The 20,136-nt window shown below is 39.4% G+C and overlaps 1 protein-coding gene across 1 annotated transcript in view; it reads right to left on the reverse strand.

The window, feature by feature from the left end:
* The window catches only part of CDC5L (cell division cycle 5 like), a 41,909-nt gene that overhangs the window by 18,345 nt on the left and 3,428 nt on the right, over positions 1–20,136 (reverse strand). Inside the window, exons 3-14 of the mRNA XM_065835506.2 lie at positions 19,224–19,385; positions 18,263–18,390; positions 17,325–17,424; positions 16,858–17,076; positions 15,618–15,762; positions 15,305–15,493; positions 13,354–13,502; positions 10,716–10,878; positions 9,116–9,280; positions 7,432–7,512; positions 6,836–7,081; positions 3,986–4,183 (exon numbers count right to left, since the gene is read on the reverse strand). Of these exons, the coding sequence (XP_065691578.1) occupies positions 3,986–4,183; positions 6,836–7,081; positions 7,432–7,512; positions 9,116–9,280; positions 10,716–10,878; positions 13,354–13,502; positions 15,305–15,493; positions 15,618–15,762; positions 16,858–17,076; positions 17,325–17,424; positions 18,263–18,390; positions 19,224–19,385 (1,945 nt within the window). The remainder of the gene's footprint in view (positions 1–3,985; positions 4,184–6,835; positions 7,082–7,431; positions 7,513–9,115; positions 9,281–10,715; positions 10,879–13,353; positions 13,503–15,304; positions 15,494–15,617; positions 15,763–16,857; positions 17,077–17,324; positions 17,425–18,262; positions 18,391–19,223; positions 19,386–20,136) is intronic.

A 20,136-nucleotide genomic window follows, 5' to 3' on the forward strand; every position in this document is an offset into this window, starting at 1 on the left:
GGCTGTCTGATACTTCCCATTAAAATATCTATTTCAACTAATATTGCTTTCAGTTTTCCTCGGAAAAATAGTAAAACGAAGGTGGGTTTTGCCATTGCTGAAAATGGGTTAGGAAAAAAAAGAGTGCTGTGTATTTTTCATTGTATATTCTTTTGTTCATTAAACTGCTATGCTTTTTATTTATTACTTCAAAAATGATTCAGTTGGTGACCTATACTTAGAAAAGCGATTTTTTATATCTTGCTTTTAGGCAGGGCATTTTAAATAGGTCAGGCAGAGCTGCACTAAACTGCATTTTGCACACACTGGGGAGAGATTTTCAGCTCAAATTTAACTTTTCAGAGAGTCGGCCTGCACTCAGTGAGCTGTGAAAGGCAGCACCGAACAATCACTGCACCTGCAGCTGTGAGCACAGCAGCTCTGCTGGCCCCAGGGGCCGCACTGACCTGGGTGTGTGATATTTTGAACACATACGTAAGGTTGCGCTCTCGCTTTACTGTAAATGCACCAAGCAAACAGCTTTGTCCAGCACTGCTCCAAGCTCCCAGATAATCTGAAAAGATGTAGCGACTCCATGTCTCACAATCGCAGCAACTGATCGTACACACAGTAGCTGGATTTTGTTAAGTGGCTTCCATGGAGTCTCATTCAATGTTGGTAGCAAACAAACCCTATTTTTTTTTTCTTGGCAAGACCTCTGATTCGCATTTTGCTTCCCAGGTGATTGTCTTGTGACTACAGAGCAATGAGCACTTACAGAATGAACAAATGCAAGAGGAGTTTGACGAATGGATGATTGGTATTGGCCTCTTCTCCCAAGAAGCAAGTGATAGGATGGAAGGAAATGGCCTCAAGTTTCATCAGGGGAGGTTTAGATTGGATATTAGGAAAAAATTCTTCAAAAAAACGGGTTGTCAGGCATTGGAACAGGCTGCCCAGGGAAATGGTGGAGTCACCATCCCTGGAGGGGTTTAACAGGTATTTAGACAAGGTTCTTAGAGACATGGTTTAGTGCGAGAATTAGATTATGGTTGGACGCAATGATCCTGAGGGTCTCTTCCAACCAAAATGATTCTATGATTCTACTTGACCTTATTTTCTTTGCTTCAATATCCTTAATAAGCACACTACCGCCAACTACTCCTTCAAATATTTGAAGGAGATGAGCATAAATTAACAGCACAAGAAAGCCCACCCAGAAGTAACCAAATTAGACTGCAGAAACAGTGTGCAGTGGAAGGGCACAAGGCCACACACTGAGCAACTTAAAAGAAAATAAAATCACAGAATGGTTGGGGTTGGAACGGACCTCTGGAGATCATCCAGTCCAATGCACCTGCTAACACAGGGTCACCAGAGCAGATCACACCTGGACACTCAGGTGGGTTTGAACGTCTCCAGAGAAGGAGACTCCACAACCTCTCTGGGCAGCCTGTTCCAGGGCTCTGGCACCTCAAAGGAAAGATGTTTTTCCTCATATTCAGATGGAACTTCCTCAATATTCAAATATTCAACAGCTACCCATTAAGCAAATACCATCTACCCCCTGCAGTAAATGAGCCTGTGGAAAAACTACACTGTAATAATGAAATTAAAGACTGTTTCATAATGCATATGCACCGGCAAATTAGGGCTGTCTGTGCATTCCCCAACTTCGACTGTTTGACTTCGCAACTTCAATAATGCACTCCTAATGCAGTTTTGGGCGTAAGGTATTCAAATTCCAGAAGCGTTTGAGCACAGATTAGGTAGAGCCCCTGGATTGCTGCTGTGGTGTCAGCGCAGCCCCCTGGTTTTGTGAAAGCAGAGCAGAGCATTGGAGCGTGCGAGAGCGTTGGGCAGGGCGATGGTGCTCTCTGCTGGGTGAGCCGCAGGATGACAAGCGCTCCGGCATCAACGCTCAACTACAAGCAGGTGAAGCTGCTCCTGGCCCGAGTGGTTGACTAATAACTGTGGAGTCTACACCTGGATGACATTCTCATCTGACAGACTTTACAAAACACACATGCTGTACGTCACGTGTGTGCATCGAGTGAAAATTCAGCCTTGCTAGCCACTCTCCTGTGTTATTTCTGTGGTAGTAGCTGCTTGAGGAGGTTTACCTCTAGGAACAGTAGCTCTGTTGATGTTAAATACAGAAGAACTTTTTTTTTTTTTAAAAAAAAGCTTCCTTTTACCATAGAAAAAAAATAATTTCATGCTCGCATAATTTAGAGAGACTTTTAGGCTAAAATGGTATTTTGGAAAACAGCTAATTACTTACTGGGAGTCGGAACAAACACATGTGCTGTGGGAGGAAACCATTTAAAAGCAGCTCACTTTTTATCATGAAAGGTATACGGTTTTGTGTTTTGTTTGGGGGGTTTGGCTGAAATTCTAGAGAAGAGAGGGAGCAAGAGTGATTAAGTGACTGTGCCACTGTACTGGGGACTGGTGAGGCCTCACCTTGAATCCTGTGTTCACTTTTGGGCCCCTCATCGTAACAAGGACACTGAACTACTAGAGAGAGTTCAAAGGAGGCGACAAAGATGCTGAGGGGCCTGGAGCACAAGTTTGATGAGAAATGATTGAGGGAACTGGGGCTGTTTAGCCTGGAGAAAAGGAGTCTGAGGGGAAAACTTCTCACTGTCTACAACTACCTGAAGGGAGGTTGGAACATGGAGGGGGTTGGTCTCTTCTCCCAATTAACAGTGACAGGAGGACAGGAAATGGCCTCAAGTTGCATCAGGGGAGGTTTAGATTGGATATTAGGAAAAAATTATTCACGGAAAGGGTTGTTAGGCACTGGAAAAGGCTGCCCAGGGAAGTGGTGGAGTCACCATCCCTTGGAGGGATGTAAAAGGCGTTTAGACGAGGTTCTTAGGGGCATGGTTTAGTGCCAGTGTTAGGTTATGGTTGGACTCGATGATCTTGAGGGTCTCTTCCAACTGAAAAGATTCTATGGTTCTATGAGAAATCAGCACCAAGAGGTTTGAACTGCCTTCTTCTACTTAGTGCACCATACCCCAAATGATTTCCTCACCACACACAACTCTCTCAATCCCAGGACATCTTACCAAGTCTTAACGCCTCCTTGACTTCAGGCCCATGACTGTTGCATTTTAAGCAAACTGCCGCAAGCACATTGACACTGGAGAACTCCGTTCTCCACAACTTGGCAGAAAAAGATGTAGTTTCAATTCTTGGTTCCCTAATACCGGTGTCCTGCCATAGTACTCAAACCACATGGAGACACACGAGTGAGATGTTGCTATCTGAACTCTAGCATTTTGGACTTGCAGGAAATACTAGTTATGCAAATAGACAACAGCAAACTCAAAATTTTAGCTTAAAATGCACTCATAAGGAAGCCTACTATTTCATGTTAAAGCGGAACAAATTCACAAACATCCATTGTTCTCTTTTTTGGAAGGAATCACTAGAATTGGCAGAGGATGCCAGTCCAGTAAGAACTCAGCACAATCTGGACGTTCCCATAGGCAATAATCAGAAACCAAGTTGTAAAGAGAACTCGAACAGAGTTTTGGGATGTTTTTATGCATCTTTCTCTGAAGTATCTCATACCGGCCACTATCAGGGACAAAGTGCCAAACTGGAAAGATCAGTTATCTGATCCACATGGAACTAAAAGAGAGCAGAACCTGAGCTTCTGTCCAGTTGAGAATAACGTGGGTGAGATAAGCAGCATTACAGTCAATAGTGAAAAGAGAAACTGTGTGTGGGAATACTCCAGGGACATTTTAAGAAATGGAAGAGGATGAGAAAAGGTGATTTAAACACCTCAAGAACACCTATGAACTCCCCAGGAGAATTCCTTAACACCCGTTTCAAAGGAATCTCACCAAAAGACCTGAATGATTTCTAGAGTAACCTGTAACGCTTACACAGGAAAAAAAAAAAAAAGAAAAAATAGAAAGAAAACACATAGGGAGATAATGAAAAAAAAAAAAAGCAGGTGCAAAAAGCAGAAAAAAGTGACACTGACCTCAAGCCTCTTTTCAAGTGACTCTATCCTGTCTTTTTTGCTGGCCAAGTTAGCTCTTGTGTAGCGGTTCTGTCCAGGCAGGTATAACACTTGGCTGTAACATTCTTCCCACACCTGGTTATAAGCTTCACTTGAGAGCTCTCCATGCCCCATTCCTTGCCTTACCACTTCCATCTCTTGTGCCAGTAGATCCTGTGCCTGTTGGAAAGGATGAGAAATAAATTGAAGTTACCATACGCAGAACACAGAAAATGTCTCTTGTTTTCAGTCCTTCAGTGTACAATTGATAGGCACAGTTTTTCTCCTTTCATACTAAAAGCTCACCATCAGTTTAAGCTAACTATGAAATCTAACACAGATGCTGTGGACTATAAATGAAACCCAGGCTACAAGGCTACTCACAGTGCAACTATCCCTCATTTTATATAATTTGGCCCAACCTGACATCACTCTGCTGTAGCTAATGAAAGCTGTGGCACTGCTAGATATTTCATCTTGCTGCAGAAGAGATAAAAGCACGGACCTCGAGGGGAGGGAGAACAGTACAGACAGATGCAGCTGTTCTGAAACAAAAACCACTTTTCATTTCCTTTTGCTTGCCCTTCTCCAGACAGTCTGGAAAGTCAACTCCAGACATTAACGGGTGAGCTGTGTAAGCTCCCTTGCAGTAAATCCTACTCTGACTTTAACTTACATCTTCTCTGTTGATAGAGAAGTACTAGCGAGATATGAGCATTCTGCTGCTTCCAGGTTAGTTTACAAAGTCACTTACAGTGAACTGAAAAGATTCATGTTTTTCTCACAGATCTTAACATACCTGACAAAGAGCCTGGCCCACTAAACTACATAAGGCACCTAGATCCTTCCAATTTTATTTGTAAATAAAAAACTAAAATATCTTTGCCGATCTGGACTTCATTGGTTATAAATGTATATTATATATGTGCCACAGATTTCCGTATCAGCCACAGATGTCTCGCTGTAAGCAGACGTATGCTTTGTAACAGCATATTTCCCAGGAAGTAATTCAGGTATCACCAGATAATTCCAGGGATACAGGGGAAAGGAAAATTAGTTCCTTATTCTTAATGGTCAAGACAGATAACACAGGGGTACTTTAACTACACCTAACAAAGCTAAATATTATGAAGGTTCACTTTCAATTAGCCTCTATTTGCATAACGTGAGGAACTACTTAAACCTATTTAGTTGTGGCACCAAAACAGTTCCACAGCTTTAAGAGCTCAGCACACAGTGCACAGCATCACTGCTAATCCTTTCCAAAACACCACTTTACATCAGGAAAAGAAAGGAGCATTTTATGGAAACAGGTTAGTAGGAAGATATTCTAAATAAGGCAACATAAACAAGGCCTGGATGAGAGCCCAGAGATAGGAAAACTTCCTGTTTTGAATTTGATTTTAGACAAAGAGGGAATATTACACCTCATGTTAGAGAGCAAGCAGGAGCAAGAATGCAAAAAACTTCTGCCCATCACTTAGGAGACAAAACTTTCAGGGACTCTGAAGATTGGAGACAAAAACTATGAGACTGTAATAGTCTCTAAGTGAAGTGGCAGAAAACCTAATTCTCGTTGCACTTCAAAACAACCAGAGAAAGCACTTGGAGTGTGTTCTCAAGGGAACAATCTGGCACTGGCAGGGCAGTGAAATTCATGACCCAATTGTATTTTCCATCTTTAACTTGTCCTGCTCTGAAATCTTCAAGTATAATTATTATGTATAAATTGGAAGTGCATACTGTTCAGTGTTTCTCATTTTAGGCTCTTGCTTCATTGGTCAGATATAGTCAAGGAGATGGATTTAAAATGTGCTTGTGTATCTTTAGAGTCACTATAAAATAATATGGGATTTAGGTGTAGAGATACCACACCTACTGTCGGGATGAGAGTCATAGATAGCGGGAGTTGGCCTAAAACAGGTGACTTGGTGGCACGTGATTTTGTCCTTTTCACTCATCTTTATTCCTGTAAGCATTTGGTCAAAGTTTACTGGCACAACTTCACAGGTGAAACTCTTTGAAAGAGCCAACCACAGCACTGTGTGCCTGTACTACCTGTCACTTGGCAGCAAAAGGCAATATCTGCAGCTGCTTAAACAAATGAACCACCCAAACCAGAACCCTTGGTACAGGACTGCTATTTAATTTGGGATTACAATGCAAAACAGGACAGAGTGCCCAGACCACCTATTTATGTCATCCAGCAACAACCTATGCTGCCTATTCAGTGCTTTTTAACCAGGTGAGCTTTAAAATCAGTTGCCACAGCCCAGCAGGCTCTGCACAAGCACAGCTCTGTTGGATCAAGCTTGCCAAGCGTAATTAAACAACCTGATTTGCTGCTCCAAGTTATAAGCTGGCTATCACTGCCATATTTAGTCTGCACTGCTATGAAAAAATGCTTAGTAATTATGGATTAACAAGCTACACAGGTAGCAGAAGGTGGATATCACACCTAGTTGAAGTCTCAACAGTTTAACATCAGCTTCCAGAAACAGAAAAGCAGAACTTGGTAACTGTCTGGGTATTACAGCTCCTACCTTACTTCAAATGATAAGCAATCACAACACATTCAAAATAGTATCTAAAAGACAGCATCTTTGGACAAATACCACATCTCATCATTCTGTTGAGTGCCTAGATTAACATTAGCTCACAAAAAAGAGAACGTCCATTTAAATGATCCTTACATCTCTTCATACAACCCCCTGAGGATCTCCCAACTAAATTCTGTCCAGGCTTGAAACTGCCTTTTTTTGAAAGATTACAGGACCATGACACAAAGAGACATCAATCAGGTCACTGGTAATTAGGCCATACAACTCTCACCTTCTTAAGATCCTCTTTGGAGAATTTCTCATACGGATTTTGTTCCAAGTAAGCCATGTGTTCTGCATTGTTGCTTCCAAATCCTGGGCCTTTCCCCTTCTTATTACTAGGCTGTTCTGCAAACGGGTGGTGTAAGAGATCAAAATGAAGCATAGTAATCATCTCTTTCTTTATTAGCTCTTCACTCTTCTGCAAGTCTGTTAGAGGTGGTTCCACATTTAAGGGTCTCAGTATTGTTTCATTAACCTGCCCAGGAATGAAAAAAAGAGATCATAAACTTCATATACACCAAAGATCGTATTAAATTCATATACCTCCACTTGAAAATGTACTATATATATATCAGCTAAACCATGCAGAACAGGTCCCAAAATCCCTTGTGGTGCAACACGCAGAGCAATCTGAACACCCAACTGTGATTTCATTTGTGCATATGAAGTAGCTCTTGGCCATCTTGCTGTGAAAGTTTCCCATAAGGTTGAAATCAAAGAATTCATTCTCTCATGATCTACTTAGACTGCATTTCTTCCTATAATGATTAAAAGCTTTATTTCTATTTTTTTTTTTCCTTAAAAGTGAATTTTGTTTCCACTTACTTCTGAGGGTCGTGGTAGATTCTTCTGAACAGCTTTGTGCATTCTCTTCAGTTCCTTTGCACGCTCTGCGTCTCGGAGAGCCTAGACAGACAAGCTGAGTGTTATACCTGCTACTAAAATACAATCAGATGCTTTCTACAAATGTACATGATATAAAAAATAATTGATTACTGCACCAAAGATTCCTTAAAGTATCAAGACTTCACGTTATGAAGCCAGAGCCAAACAAGCCACTCTCTACGTGATGACATAATTTACTACCTCTGAAGTAAACCACAACAGCACAGCACACTAAGAGGAGAGATACCCAAAAAGTTATTTACAGCCATCAAATTCTCGTTCAGCCTCAACCCCAGCAGAGCTTGTTCTTTAAAAATTTCTCCACATCAATTCTGACATCTGCTCTAATTCTCCAGACAGAAAATCCACCAGGAAAGGACAGACTCGTGAATTTGCAGACAGGACTCTGTTTGTCCTCTTCTACAACATAAAGTAACCACTTCTCTAAAACAACACTTGTGAAAGAGTGAAAACATGAGATTTCTCCTTACATTCCACTTTCAGATAATAAATAGCATGAGAAGGCAGTGTTGTCTAAAACTTCAGGAATTATGATCAAGATATTCCATTTTCTAATCCCAGCCATATCGTGCCATCATTTGAAAGGCAGGATGCTATTCTCTCGTGTGATATTACAACTCAAATTCTTTTCTCTATTCTACGCACATAAATTATCTTTATTGATATCGAGTGTGTGCGTATGTGCAGGAGACAGACATATAAATGTACAGAATATGTTTCTCCACAAATTGAACATGCTAGGAAACAAATTTGGGGAAATGCTTATCGAATTAGAAGATAACAGAGCACAGGATTTTCTTAAAATACTTTGTTCACTTGTCAAAGCACAGGCATTGGCAAAAAAACCTCTGAACTTAAAAGAACTTGTATTTGAAGGCACATAACAAAAACAGATTTGCATCACACAACTTAGGATAAGCAATAAATGGAAGAAACTAAACTGTCTCTAATTACTGGCTAGTACAGCTATTTAACCAGCAAAATTTAAGCTAGCACTTTATCCAGCCTTTCTTGATTCTGAAACAAAGCAAATGAAAAATTCAGGGACCCATCCACGAATCAGTTCTATGACGTGTGGTACAGGCCATACAAAAGGCACCAATTCACTGCATGGCAGATTTCTATCTGCATGGTACCAGCCTGTCTTAATCTGTATATACACAATATATGCCCCTTACATTTCACAAATAGTAACTTTTAAAGTTTCAAGTTATTCTCAAGGTTAAAAAAAAAAAGGGGGGGGGGGAAAAAAAAGCACAATTCTCACATACTTAAAATCAAATATGTGCCTCTGTAGAAAAATGCTTTTAATTATAGTATTACGTTTAGGCAGACAGATGCAGGATGTAGGGCTTATATAGTCTTAAGAGACTTCATTGTAGAAAATGATATGGTACATAACATTAACAAATTAAGAAAAGGATTCAGAGAGAAAACTGCTTATCCTCTGTGTGTGTACTCTGAGGGTAGCAGAGAAAACAGGTACAGTTTCCTGTGTTGCTCTGTAGAAGCTGTACCACTTCCATTAAACAGGTGTGAAACTATGGGAACCATACAAGGAACATATTTTATTTTAAATAAAATCCACATCACACACACCTACCTGTTTGCGGGCATCTATATCAGCAGTATCTTCGACAAAGGTTTCATCTACTTCATGTTCCTCAAGTTCTTTTTCTGCATTTTCAGGTAAAACAATCTCAAAGTCGTTCTTTGGAGCAGGAAGGGCCATGAGGCCGAGGCGCAGATGTTCACGAGACTCTCTCTCCTGTTGAAATAACACAAAGGTGCAATACAATCAAATTCCAGCCATCTACATTAACAGACACGAACAATACACAACCAACATAATCTGGTAATCTCAGTGTGCTACAAAGCCAACAGAAACAAAATCTTCGGAAGTCTGACAAAGTGCTATGTTACTAACCCAGCCGGGCCTACAGACGCCCCACCCCAGAATTCATGGATTATTAAGCACGGAAATTCTCTGATGCTAAAAACTAACATACAGCTTTCTTAAAAAAAGCTAATTAAATCTTCAAACAGGCTGAAATATCCGGGTAAAATGACAGCATGGCACCTTTGCCTCCCAGTAGCTTCACTACAACAGTGGAGATTCACATGAACACCTTCCAAGAAACTGAAAATATGTGAAAATGTGTGTCCACAGTGTTGGTGGACACAGAGGTATTTGCAAGCCTAACTGGGATATTATTTTTCCTTGCAACTGTTCCCAAATCTGGGGATTGTGGCACAGTACGAAAACATAAACAGCATCACATGTGGAAACCAGTGGAGTCCATCAGGAAATGGAAGCCTCACTTTTCCTTCTAGCAGCAAAGCACCTTTTTGCTACAAGAAGGCTAAGACACAACCAAAGTATAAGTACATCAAATACATCTTGTCCTTCAAGATAAGATGAAACTTGAAGTTCTGTACTTGAAGAATTATTTTTTGCAAGATGAACATGCCAAAAACTTAAAGCAGATCTCCTTAGCTAGCCCAAAAAGAAAAATGTCAATAGCTCTGGTGGGAGATACCCAAAGCCACAGTTAAGCCTGCAGCATCAGTCACATAAAAGGAGTTCCCAAGGTGCTACCCATTAAATACATGACCTTTTATACCATATACCATGGTATATATTAGACCATGCCTAATTGGCAGGGTACATCTGGCTGAATTTCCAAGAATGGAAACATCTGTTACCAAAGGTGATGAAAGAGCCTGGATGGGACTCAGATTACTGGACATCTCGAAATCCAGTGCTCCTAACAGCAAAAATTCAACTCCTTTAGCTCAATGTTGTCAACAGGAGAGACTGATGAAAAGGTCCTGTAGGTAAATCAGGAAGCCAAGGTGATGAGGGATTTGAGGGCTGCGTAGGGTTGCAAGAAAAATTAATCTTTTCTCAAGATATATTTCCTGCTCAGCTTCAAAGATACAAGAAGGACTGAAATTTAACTAGGTCTTCTTTGACAAATAGCTTTAGAGTGTTTTTACTGAGCACACCGAAAGTTTTTCTAAGTGGCAAGATTTCTGTTCTTTCCAATAAAGATTTATCAGTTGATGAGTAGAGACTCTCACACAAGTGGTAGAAATAACACTTGCTTTCATTATAAAATAAAATTCTGTTCAGGAGATAAGAATTAAAAATCCCAAAAAATTAACAGAACATGGATATCCACTTGTTAAGCGCTTCTTACCATTTGTTTCACGTAAGATGGGTCACTGTAATCTGCCATTCCTTCTTCTGGGTTGATGTTCAGTTTATCACGCAGTGGAGTTCTGCCAGGAGTTGTACCAACCACGGCTTTAGGAGTTAGTCCTCCACGAGGAGTTAAGCCTTCTGGCCCTTGAGAAGGTGTTCTAGAGAAAATGCAGATACAATCATTTTTTTTCCCTAAAGATTTCTATTTTCCAAAGTCTGAATGCTGCAAAAAAACATATAAATACCGTTACTAATATGGATTTTTTGCTTGAGAGGCAGGGAAATTGTAATATGCAATTAGAAGAATCCAAGAGATAAATTGTTTAAACTTGTCAAGGTGCAATCAAGGACCTGTCAAGCTGAAATCTATCTAGGCAAGTCATTACAGTAAGTTTCGGGAACTACATCAACATAAACTCTCACTGCTATTTTTTAAGAGAAGGTGCAACCACCAGGCACTATTTTGGGATACAGTAATTAGGATTTAATTGCAAGCTCTGATTTCCCTACCACCTGTGGCAAGTCATTCACTCTAAATTCATCTGGTTTAACAGCTGCCCCACCTTACAATTGAATGAATCACTCATCAAATAATGCCTCTTTGCTTTCACTGATTATGGAAGCGGCGATTATACCATCATAATTACTTTTAAGCACTTACGGTTAGGCAAGATGGATTAAGTCTTAGATTTTGTGGACCTCAGTAGCTTCTCCTCTAGACTAGGAAGAAATATTCTTCTCTGTCCAAATAACTTAATACATGAAATGTGCGCAGACATTGTCTTGGATACAGTCACAAGTTTTCTGTTGCAAATTTACAATGAGGTTTAACATAGTGATGTTAATAATAAACTGATAAATGTCTCAGAGAAAACATGGTTGGGAAGGGGAAGAACTTTTAGAAAAAAGACTGCGTCATGGCACTCATCTACACCTATGTAAATATTTTCCAACAGCAATGACAAGTATGTGTGTTGTAGAAAACCGTGGCAGAGACAGACTAAACAAGACTATTTAATCCATTATTTCCACTTCTGGTTACTGTAATTCTGTAGATGCCATAATGGTGAATAAACAGGATTGTACATATGGCCTGACATAAACTACTGGACCTCTTTTAAGAGATACAACAGTGCCTTATTTCCTGGATATTATTTCCTGTGAGACACAAGGGATATTTTCCTCTTGCCTGAGGTTGTTGACAGATTTTTCATGAATTCTCATTTATTATAACAAATACCAGCAATAACATTTACAGGACGACAGCCACAAAAAAAAAAAAAAACAGCGAAATGAATTTTTATGGTTTCAAATGAATGTTTAATAAGATATATTTACTTTGTTGATTACACTAGCAGAAAAAGTTTTATGACTCTTTCCATAACAATTTCCAAGTAAGCAGGTTGTTTTTTCCTAGTTCTCTCAGTGCCATGCAGTGTTTAAAAACCCTATTAGAATTTTCAACTTCGTACCTTTTAAGAAAATTCTTATAACTAGGACACAGAGAAAACAAAATCCACCCACACTAAAGGCAACAACTTCCCTAAAAACCTTGCATCAAAGTATTACAAATTTCGAACCATCACATAAAAAAAGGTGTACTTAAGTATTTGCTCTTTTGGCCTAAATAATAAGATGATGGCTCTGGTTTCACTACTCTGCCTCTGTAAGAAGATATGGCTTCCCTTTATTTATTTTTAACCACTTGGATTTTCACACTGATAGAGATTTCTGCAAGCAAGCCAAGGTGATACATACGTACCACCTATGTATTTACATTTTTTTATGTCAAATAATCCAAATGAACAGACAGATCATTCCAGGCGAAACTCCACATTCGTTCTGCACCACACTGACACCCATAGATCTACAGAAAAGGATTCATTTATGTGGATCCAATCAGAAGAGCAAGGCTTTTGCACACAGCTTTTAAACAACAAAATAAAGCTGCTTTTGAAAAGCTGCCATAAAGGTCCTTTTTCTTTCATTCTCCACTTTTCCTACCTGCACGATACAAGTAAAATTAGAACCTAAGCTGAAAAAATGGACAGACAAAATGCACCAAGTGTAATATTTTTTAGCCGTATGGTATTTGGCATTTGTGGGATACATTTATTCAGGACTCACTGTAAGAGTTAAACGAGCAATCCCATACTATTTAGATTGGCAATATAAGAAATATTGTATTTTGGCTATATACGGCTTGTAAAATATTTACTCCAGCTTTTCAAAATTCAGTGTGGGTTTGGCTCTGGGAGCTCCCACACCTTTGACTCAGAAGTAATACTTGGGAAAGGCTGGGATCTGCATACAGAATGACACCCCACCTTACTATTTATACTCCTGTATTACTTTGGTATAATTTATATTGCTTCAGACCACAGAAAACTTCACTTTGGACCAAAACTCCAGTGAGCTATAGACTGTATAAATATAGGTGATGTGGCTAAGCTTGTGAAAGACATAGAGAAGGAAAAAGTTGTACAACAAGGCCTTGAAATATTAATAAAAGCAAGCTGAAATTTGCTTTCAAGCACTGACCATAACTTTCTGTTTCACACACTGCAATCTGCTTGGTATAACCAGCACCACATGCCCAGCCAAGCACACAGAAGGAAAAGAGTCAGTTTTACCTGAAGGGTGTGGAAAGCACAGTATTTGGCGTCTGAACAACCTGTTTCTGTGGTGTTACACCCGAAAAGTCGCTTTCATGCAAGGGAGTGTTAAGACCTCCTTTCAGGGGGGTATCCACATTTGTGAGAGCCATCAAATTCTGCGCTTCCTGTAGAACAGACAACACATCGCTAAGACTTTCACAGTCACACTCTAAATGTTTAACAGATTTGGTAGCAGTAAGAACAGTTGAAGAGTTATTTGACTTTCAGTCAGTTTGTGGAAAATATTTAATACTTCTTAACTTTAACACCCATACACTGGTATTTACAAACCCAACTGTGCCATTGAATGGGATTTTAATCTTTATTTTCAGTAAAATATAAATTGTAGTTGTAAAAATGAGTGGGTTGCTTGATGTTTCACCTTCCTTCATTTCGCTAGACTCCATAAATCTGCAAAATTTATTAGTAACTGAATACTCAATTCATCCTAAGGATCCTGATTCTCAGAGGCGATGGCACAATTACACTCTGAAATTCAACATCAGTTAAGTTTATCTAAAGCACAGTTCAAAGAGAACGTTCCAAAAGAAATGGTCATTATTTTTTGGTCTATGACTCAAATGGGGTTTTTATGAATATCCCCCTATTTCTTCTTTTCTTTTTTCCTTTTCACAATGAAGAATTAAGGCACTCTGAAACTGCACGTAGCAGTTATCTTCATAGAAGGCTACTAGTCCATCTACAGAGCTATGTATATGCATAATCCTGCAACGCATGGGGTGTCAGAGTGCTCCATTGGAAGGTGATCGTGAGCATTCCTGCAAACGCTGCACAGACACTTATCATCCACAGTCAGCAACATTCTCTTCTCTCCTCTCACAAAACTGTTGAAATACAGCTAATTATCAACACATACAGGGTTTTTTTTGGTTTGGGGTGGAGTTTTGTTTGTTTTACACACCAGCTGCACTGATTTCGTTAAGTGATTTCCCCATTCAACAAAACGTTACCCAACACTATCAGTTTCCAAAAGAACCCAGACACTCACACAGTCAGCATAACACAAATATAATTCAGAGATTGCAAAGGCAGGTTTTTGCCAATCTTTGTCTTCAGTGGTTTCAAGCCAATGAAGTGCTAGAGAAATATCATTGCATTGTTGCAGTTAATTACTTCTTGTTCGCCAAAATAAAAGCTGAACAGCAAAAGTAGGTAGGAAACAACATAAAAGACATAGTTTTAAGGACATGAACACTGTATACAAGTCAGATGCTGAGAGGTACCTAAGACAATGGAAAATTATATATAACACCAGGATAAAGACTAATGCTAAAAGTTGCATACAATATATAATACAACAAGAAGAAAGCGTTGTAGTGTTTTGAAGCATGATGACAACTGATCAGAAAGAGGCAGATCTGCCTCTACACCTTTCAGTGTGTCCTGGAGATCAAGCATCAGTTCAAACTGAGGGAACTGGACTGTTTAGCCTGGAGAAAAGGAGGCTGAGGGGAGACCTTCTCGCTGTCTACAACTCCCTGAAAGGAGGTTGTAGAATGGAGGCGTTTGCCCTCTTCTCCCAAGTAGCAAGTGATAGGATGAGAGGAAATGGCCTAAAGTTGTACCAGAGGAGGCTTAGGTTGGATATTAGGAAAAATTTCTTCCTGGAAAGGATCGCCAGGCATTGGAACAGGTTGCCCAGGGAAGTGGTGGAGTCACCATCCCCGGAGGTCTTTAAAAGGCATTTAGACGAGGTTCTTAGGGACATAGTTTAGTGCTAGAGTTAGTTTATGTTATGGTTGGACTCAATAATCCTGAGAGTCTCTTCCAACCGAAATGATTCTCTGATTCTGTGAAACTCCAGCACTGCACATAATCTAAGGGCTGCCTCTATGGTACTTACACCTTCTCTTAGTTGACCGCTGGGACTAAAACTAAAAGCCTGTTCTGTACGTTGATACAGTACCTGCAGGATCCTGTCTTGTGCTGCTGGAGTTTTGGGAGTCCTTAGCGCTATGCTGCTGTTGGTCACGTTGTATTCAGACAGAAGAGTGCTGGAAGCAGAGTTTGTAATTCCAGATTCCTCAGCAGTCTGGCGTGCAATCTCACTTGCCTGGCCTACTTTCACAACTTCTTCAAGTTCGGAATCAGATATCTTTAAAAGAGAAAATTCCAAGGCATAGTAAAGTAAAACACAACCACGAGATCCACTTGATAAAACAGAAAACACTGATTGGCTTTGGCCTTGTTAGTCATTTATTGATCAATGAACAGCTTACCTGAGGAGCTGGAAGCACTAGTTTACTTCTCTTTTTGGTGAATTCTGACACTCCACTGGTCTGTAGAATAGCTGAAGGCAAGTCTGACTCTTTTTTCCGTTTCATATGTTGTTTGTCTTTTTTGCGCTCCCTTCCTTCCCTTTCACTGTCATTATGGATAAGAAAATCATTTTAGAACACACAGAGCTGCTACAAAGTAAAACAAACAAGCAGAGAGCAAAAAGCCTGTACCCTGACCAAAAGTTGGATATGCTGAAATAAAACATGTTGCAGGAAGGGTGAACCAACTTGTGATGCAGAAGTTAAGCGGTTACATCTGGTCTGCAGATCCTGCAGCAGAACCCAACAGGCAGTGTAAAGCTTCTAAATTCTGGCATTAGGCAACAGGTGGTTGCTTCAGCTACAATCAGCTGGGTCACCGGAGCAAGAAAAAAAGGTCAGTCCAAAAATTTAGATAGCAAGCATCAGAGGATGTGAACAGTCCTTTTTTCTCCATAAGGTGCTAAGAGAAGACAAACATTTTCTGCGGGACATGCGAACCAATTTCTCTTCAATATTTAATAAAAATGATATTGTCTTCAAATAGCCTGTAAAATCATAAGCTTCAGGCTGAAGCTTCTGCCAGGCCCTCTGAACTAAGAGCAATAAAGAAAGAATCAATTAGATCATAAGCCAACAAACCAAACTCTCTCAGTTCAAAGCAGCTGGCAGAAGTAGTGGGAAATGCAATTGTACAATTAAATATGTACCATGGTGCTCATGATGAAGATGGGCATTTAAATTCTCAGCTGCATGTCCGGGGATTTTGGGGGTAGGGGGAGAAGTTAACCATTTAGAGAAATTCTACTTAAGAACAATTCCAGCAAAAGTAACACTACGGCAAGCAAAATCTACTCCCGTAAGCAATCTTAATAATGTTAAGACTTGGAAAAAGGACTGCAAATACATAAGCAAATCTACTGCTAAAAGAAAATTAACCTCAAGAAACCGAAGATCTCTAATTAAAGAGCAAGAATATACACGAAGAACTTCATTTGTATGGGAAAAAAAGGACAATTAGATTTTTAGAAAGGTGAAAAATAAAGGAGACTGAAAAGGCAGAAACAACCTGAACTAGAATCTGTCCCAAGGAAAATACAACTCCTGCCCACGTTGTATTTCAGACATTTCCAGGACTCATAAGTATGGGGTTTTTTTTTTTCAAATATACTGTTCCCTCCTTAGTATAACACACACTTACGATCTTAATTCTCCATCCAGGTCTTGCTGACGTAGCTTCCTGAAATCTGCATCAAGGGACTGGTAGTTTTCCTCTGATGTATCATAAAAACCAGGGGCAGGCTTCTTTTCAAATGGAATTTCTGCATTATAATCCACGCCTCTCTTCTTTTTCCTTTTCTTCTGAATCTCAATTCCAGCAGCCCGAAGTTCTCGTCTTTTCTGGAGAGCAGCAAGACGTCTATGGAAACAGTAACACTATATGATTTAAAGTGCATAACTATAGGTGGTTCCTGTATCCTAAGATCTGGCGCTACTTTAAAATCAGTTGGTGCTGTCATAAGGCTTGACATATTTAAAGAAAAATGAAGTTGTTCTCACAGGTGACTATCAAAAAGTCTGATTTAAGTCTGTGTCTGACTTTACACATTATAAAAGCTACAGAGTCAATAAAATACTCCCAGTACGTGAAACTAAGCATAAGCTTACCTGGCTTCTTCCAGCTGCTTCTCTCTTGCTTTTCTTTTGGCCTTCTTTCCCTGTGTATTAGCCAGACGAGCTCTAGCTTCAGACAGCATTTCAAGTTCATCTGCAATAGTACAGATAAATAGAGCTATGAATTTGCACTTAAAGATGGGAGTAATGGAAAAGGGACAGTACTATCAGAAAGCAATCCTTAAAGCTGAATGAATCAATGCTTTCACAGGCATTCTGCACAACCGCTAAACCAGTTTTCTCCAAGTTGCTCCAATATGTTTTCTAAATCATTGGTCTGACGAAATTTAAACTTTATGAAAAAAAATAACTAACGTTGAAAGAAATTCAACTAATATCTACAGCAAATCAAAATATATACATAAAGAGGCAAACTGACCACACGAATGAAACTATAATTTCATTCACATATTCATTGTGAGTAGTATATTGGAGAACTTGTTAATTTCATTTACATCCAGATCCAAGAGTGCTATATTTGTGAACATGTGACTATTCAAAAAACGCTTCTGGTCTATTCATGGAATTTTAGCAATGTTCATTTTTGAGTTCATAATATTGTTGTGTGTGCAAGGAAAAAATAAATTCAAGTAGTCCTGTGCTTCAGTACAGATTCATCAGGAGGTATGAGCTGACTGAAAAAGACAAAAATCCAGAAATACGAATGCAAACAAGTAGAGTAGTTGTCAAAGCAAAGGTCAGTCACAGTAAGAGATGATTAAGACAGACTAGAAGGTAGGAAACACACCAAGGAAAACTGGAAAAGTATAACTAACCAGCCAGATACAGAATAAGACAAAACCTGCAAGAAAAAAAATGATCAGAGGGTGGAGAAAAAGACAAAAGAAACTCGGGGTACAGAGCCTGCATAAAAAGAAAAAAAAACAATGATCAGATTTCTGTCAAAAATGGTAAAAAACCTCTTATCTTACCTTCATCCATGTCAATAGGATCTGGCCTGGCTGGTTTGGTTTCTGGATTTGGATCAATTTCACCAGGTTTAAGTTTCCGAGGATCATCAGCAGTTTCTTCCTCATTGTCTCTCTGAGCAGCTTTGTCCCTAAAAAACACATTGTATGTGTTTCACAACTGGCTCTTCCACTTTCCCTCAGGCTCATAATAACCACCCCAAAGATCGATCATAAAAAGTAACCTTCTACTATGTAACACATATTACACTTGTTACATGATTACTGCAGAAATGATTCATGAACCTGGTACAGTTACATAATCTTAAATTAGACAAGAGAAAGAAGCCAAGATAGAATTATATTAAAACCATATTATATCAAATACAGCATTGACAAAGCTAATAGTAGAGAACTCGGGTAATTAACAGGAAGGACTAGAATTCAAGCAGTGTGACAAAATGAACAAATCAGGGTTTCCCATTATGCTTTTATACTCAAGCAATCACACCAGAATTAAGAAGGCTCATAGGGAAAACAGCACTTTCCTTCTCAGAGCCTACAAAAACCACCTGTAGCATACAGAGATGATTAAGCCATTTCAAAAGGATGTGTTTTATGTCTGTACATCTGGTATTCTCTCCTCTCAGACACTCATCCATGTTGATCAGACAGTCAAAAAATACCCAAATAAATCTGAACACAAAGCCCATAAAAAGTTTCAACCTTGACAACCCTCTAGCCAGAATGACCAGAAGCAAAAAAATACGTACCTACGTCTATTCAAACCTGATCTCTCACGTATCAGGAACTTCTTTCAAGCTAAACACATCAACTGAAAAGAAACAGTCCTGGAGGACTTGCTTACAAAAGGACTTAGTCAGCTTGAAACCACCTCAGCACCATGGAAAAAGGGAATGACAAATCACTATAACAAACTCTACAGATTTTCCTGGTATGCACTTCAAGGAAAACAGTAACTCACAGCAGAAATTCATAGTGTTCCAAACACTGTGCAGCAGTTCTCCCTATAATCGGGGCAATGGTTCTCCACTGGGTTGGCATGAGCTTGGCCAGGTGCAACAGTTTCTCCTCTTCTTCTCGGGACCATTCTGTCTTTTTGATGCTCGGGTCCAGCCATTCGTACCTGTTAAAAAGTTAAGAAATTAAGGAGGACAGTTCCAAGCTATCCATTGATTTACCATGAATTAATTCAGAACAGTGTTGACTCAAATCATAGAATCATTTTGGTTGGAAAAGACCCCTAAGATCATCGAGTCCAACCATAACCTAACTTTAGCACTAAACCATGTCCCTAAGAAACTTGTCTATATGTCTTTTAAATCCCTTCAGCGATGGTGACAGGGCCACTGCCCTGAGCAAACTGTTCCAATGCCCGACAGCCATTTCCACGAAGAAATTTTTCCTTATATCCAATCTGAACGTTCCCTGGTACAACTCGAGGCCATCATCACAATGAGATTTCAAAATCTTGTCACACAAGTTTTTTTTTCTGTACAAAAGGATATAACTCCAGAGCATTTTTGACATATATATATTTGAGCTTTAAAATGTACTATTTATCCACCACTTTTTTATACAGTACTGTCTCTTCTCCCTTTCCTCATCTCTACCCAGGCAAAGTAAGGAGCCTGAAAATTAATCCATACAAAGTAAAAATCACAACAGCTAAAGGTACCAGAAATGGTAGATTTGTTTGGTCTGGACCCTTCAGCTGTTATCTTATTTATCTTTATCTGTGCCAGTACTGTTACCTTTATACAGAAGTATTCTAATAAATATCTGCTGTTCAGTACTTGAGAAACTAAGTCTGATTCTCAAATAGATCTGTATTGCATTTATTTGCAGTCTTTTTAAACTTCTATTTTCTTATATAA

This window comes from Patagioenas fasciata, chromosome 3 (genome assembly GCF_037038585.1).
Source record: "Patagioenas fasciata isolate bPatFas1 chromosome 3, bPatFas1.hap1, whole genome shotgun sequence".
NCBI classification, from domain to species: Eukaryota; Metazoa; Chordata; class Aves; order Columbiformes; family Columbidae; genus Patagioenas; species Patagioenas fasciata.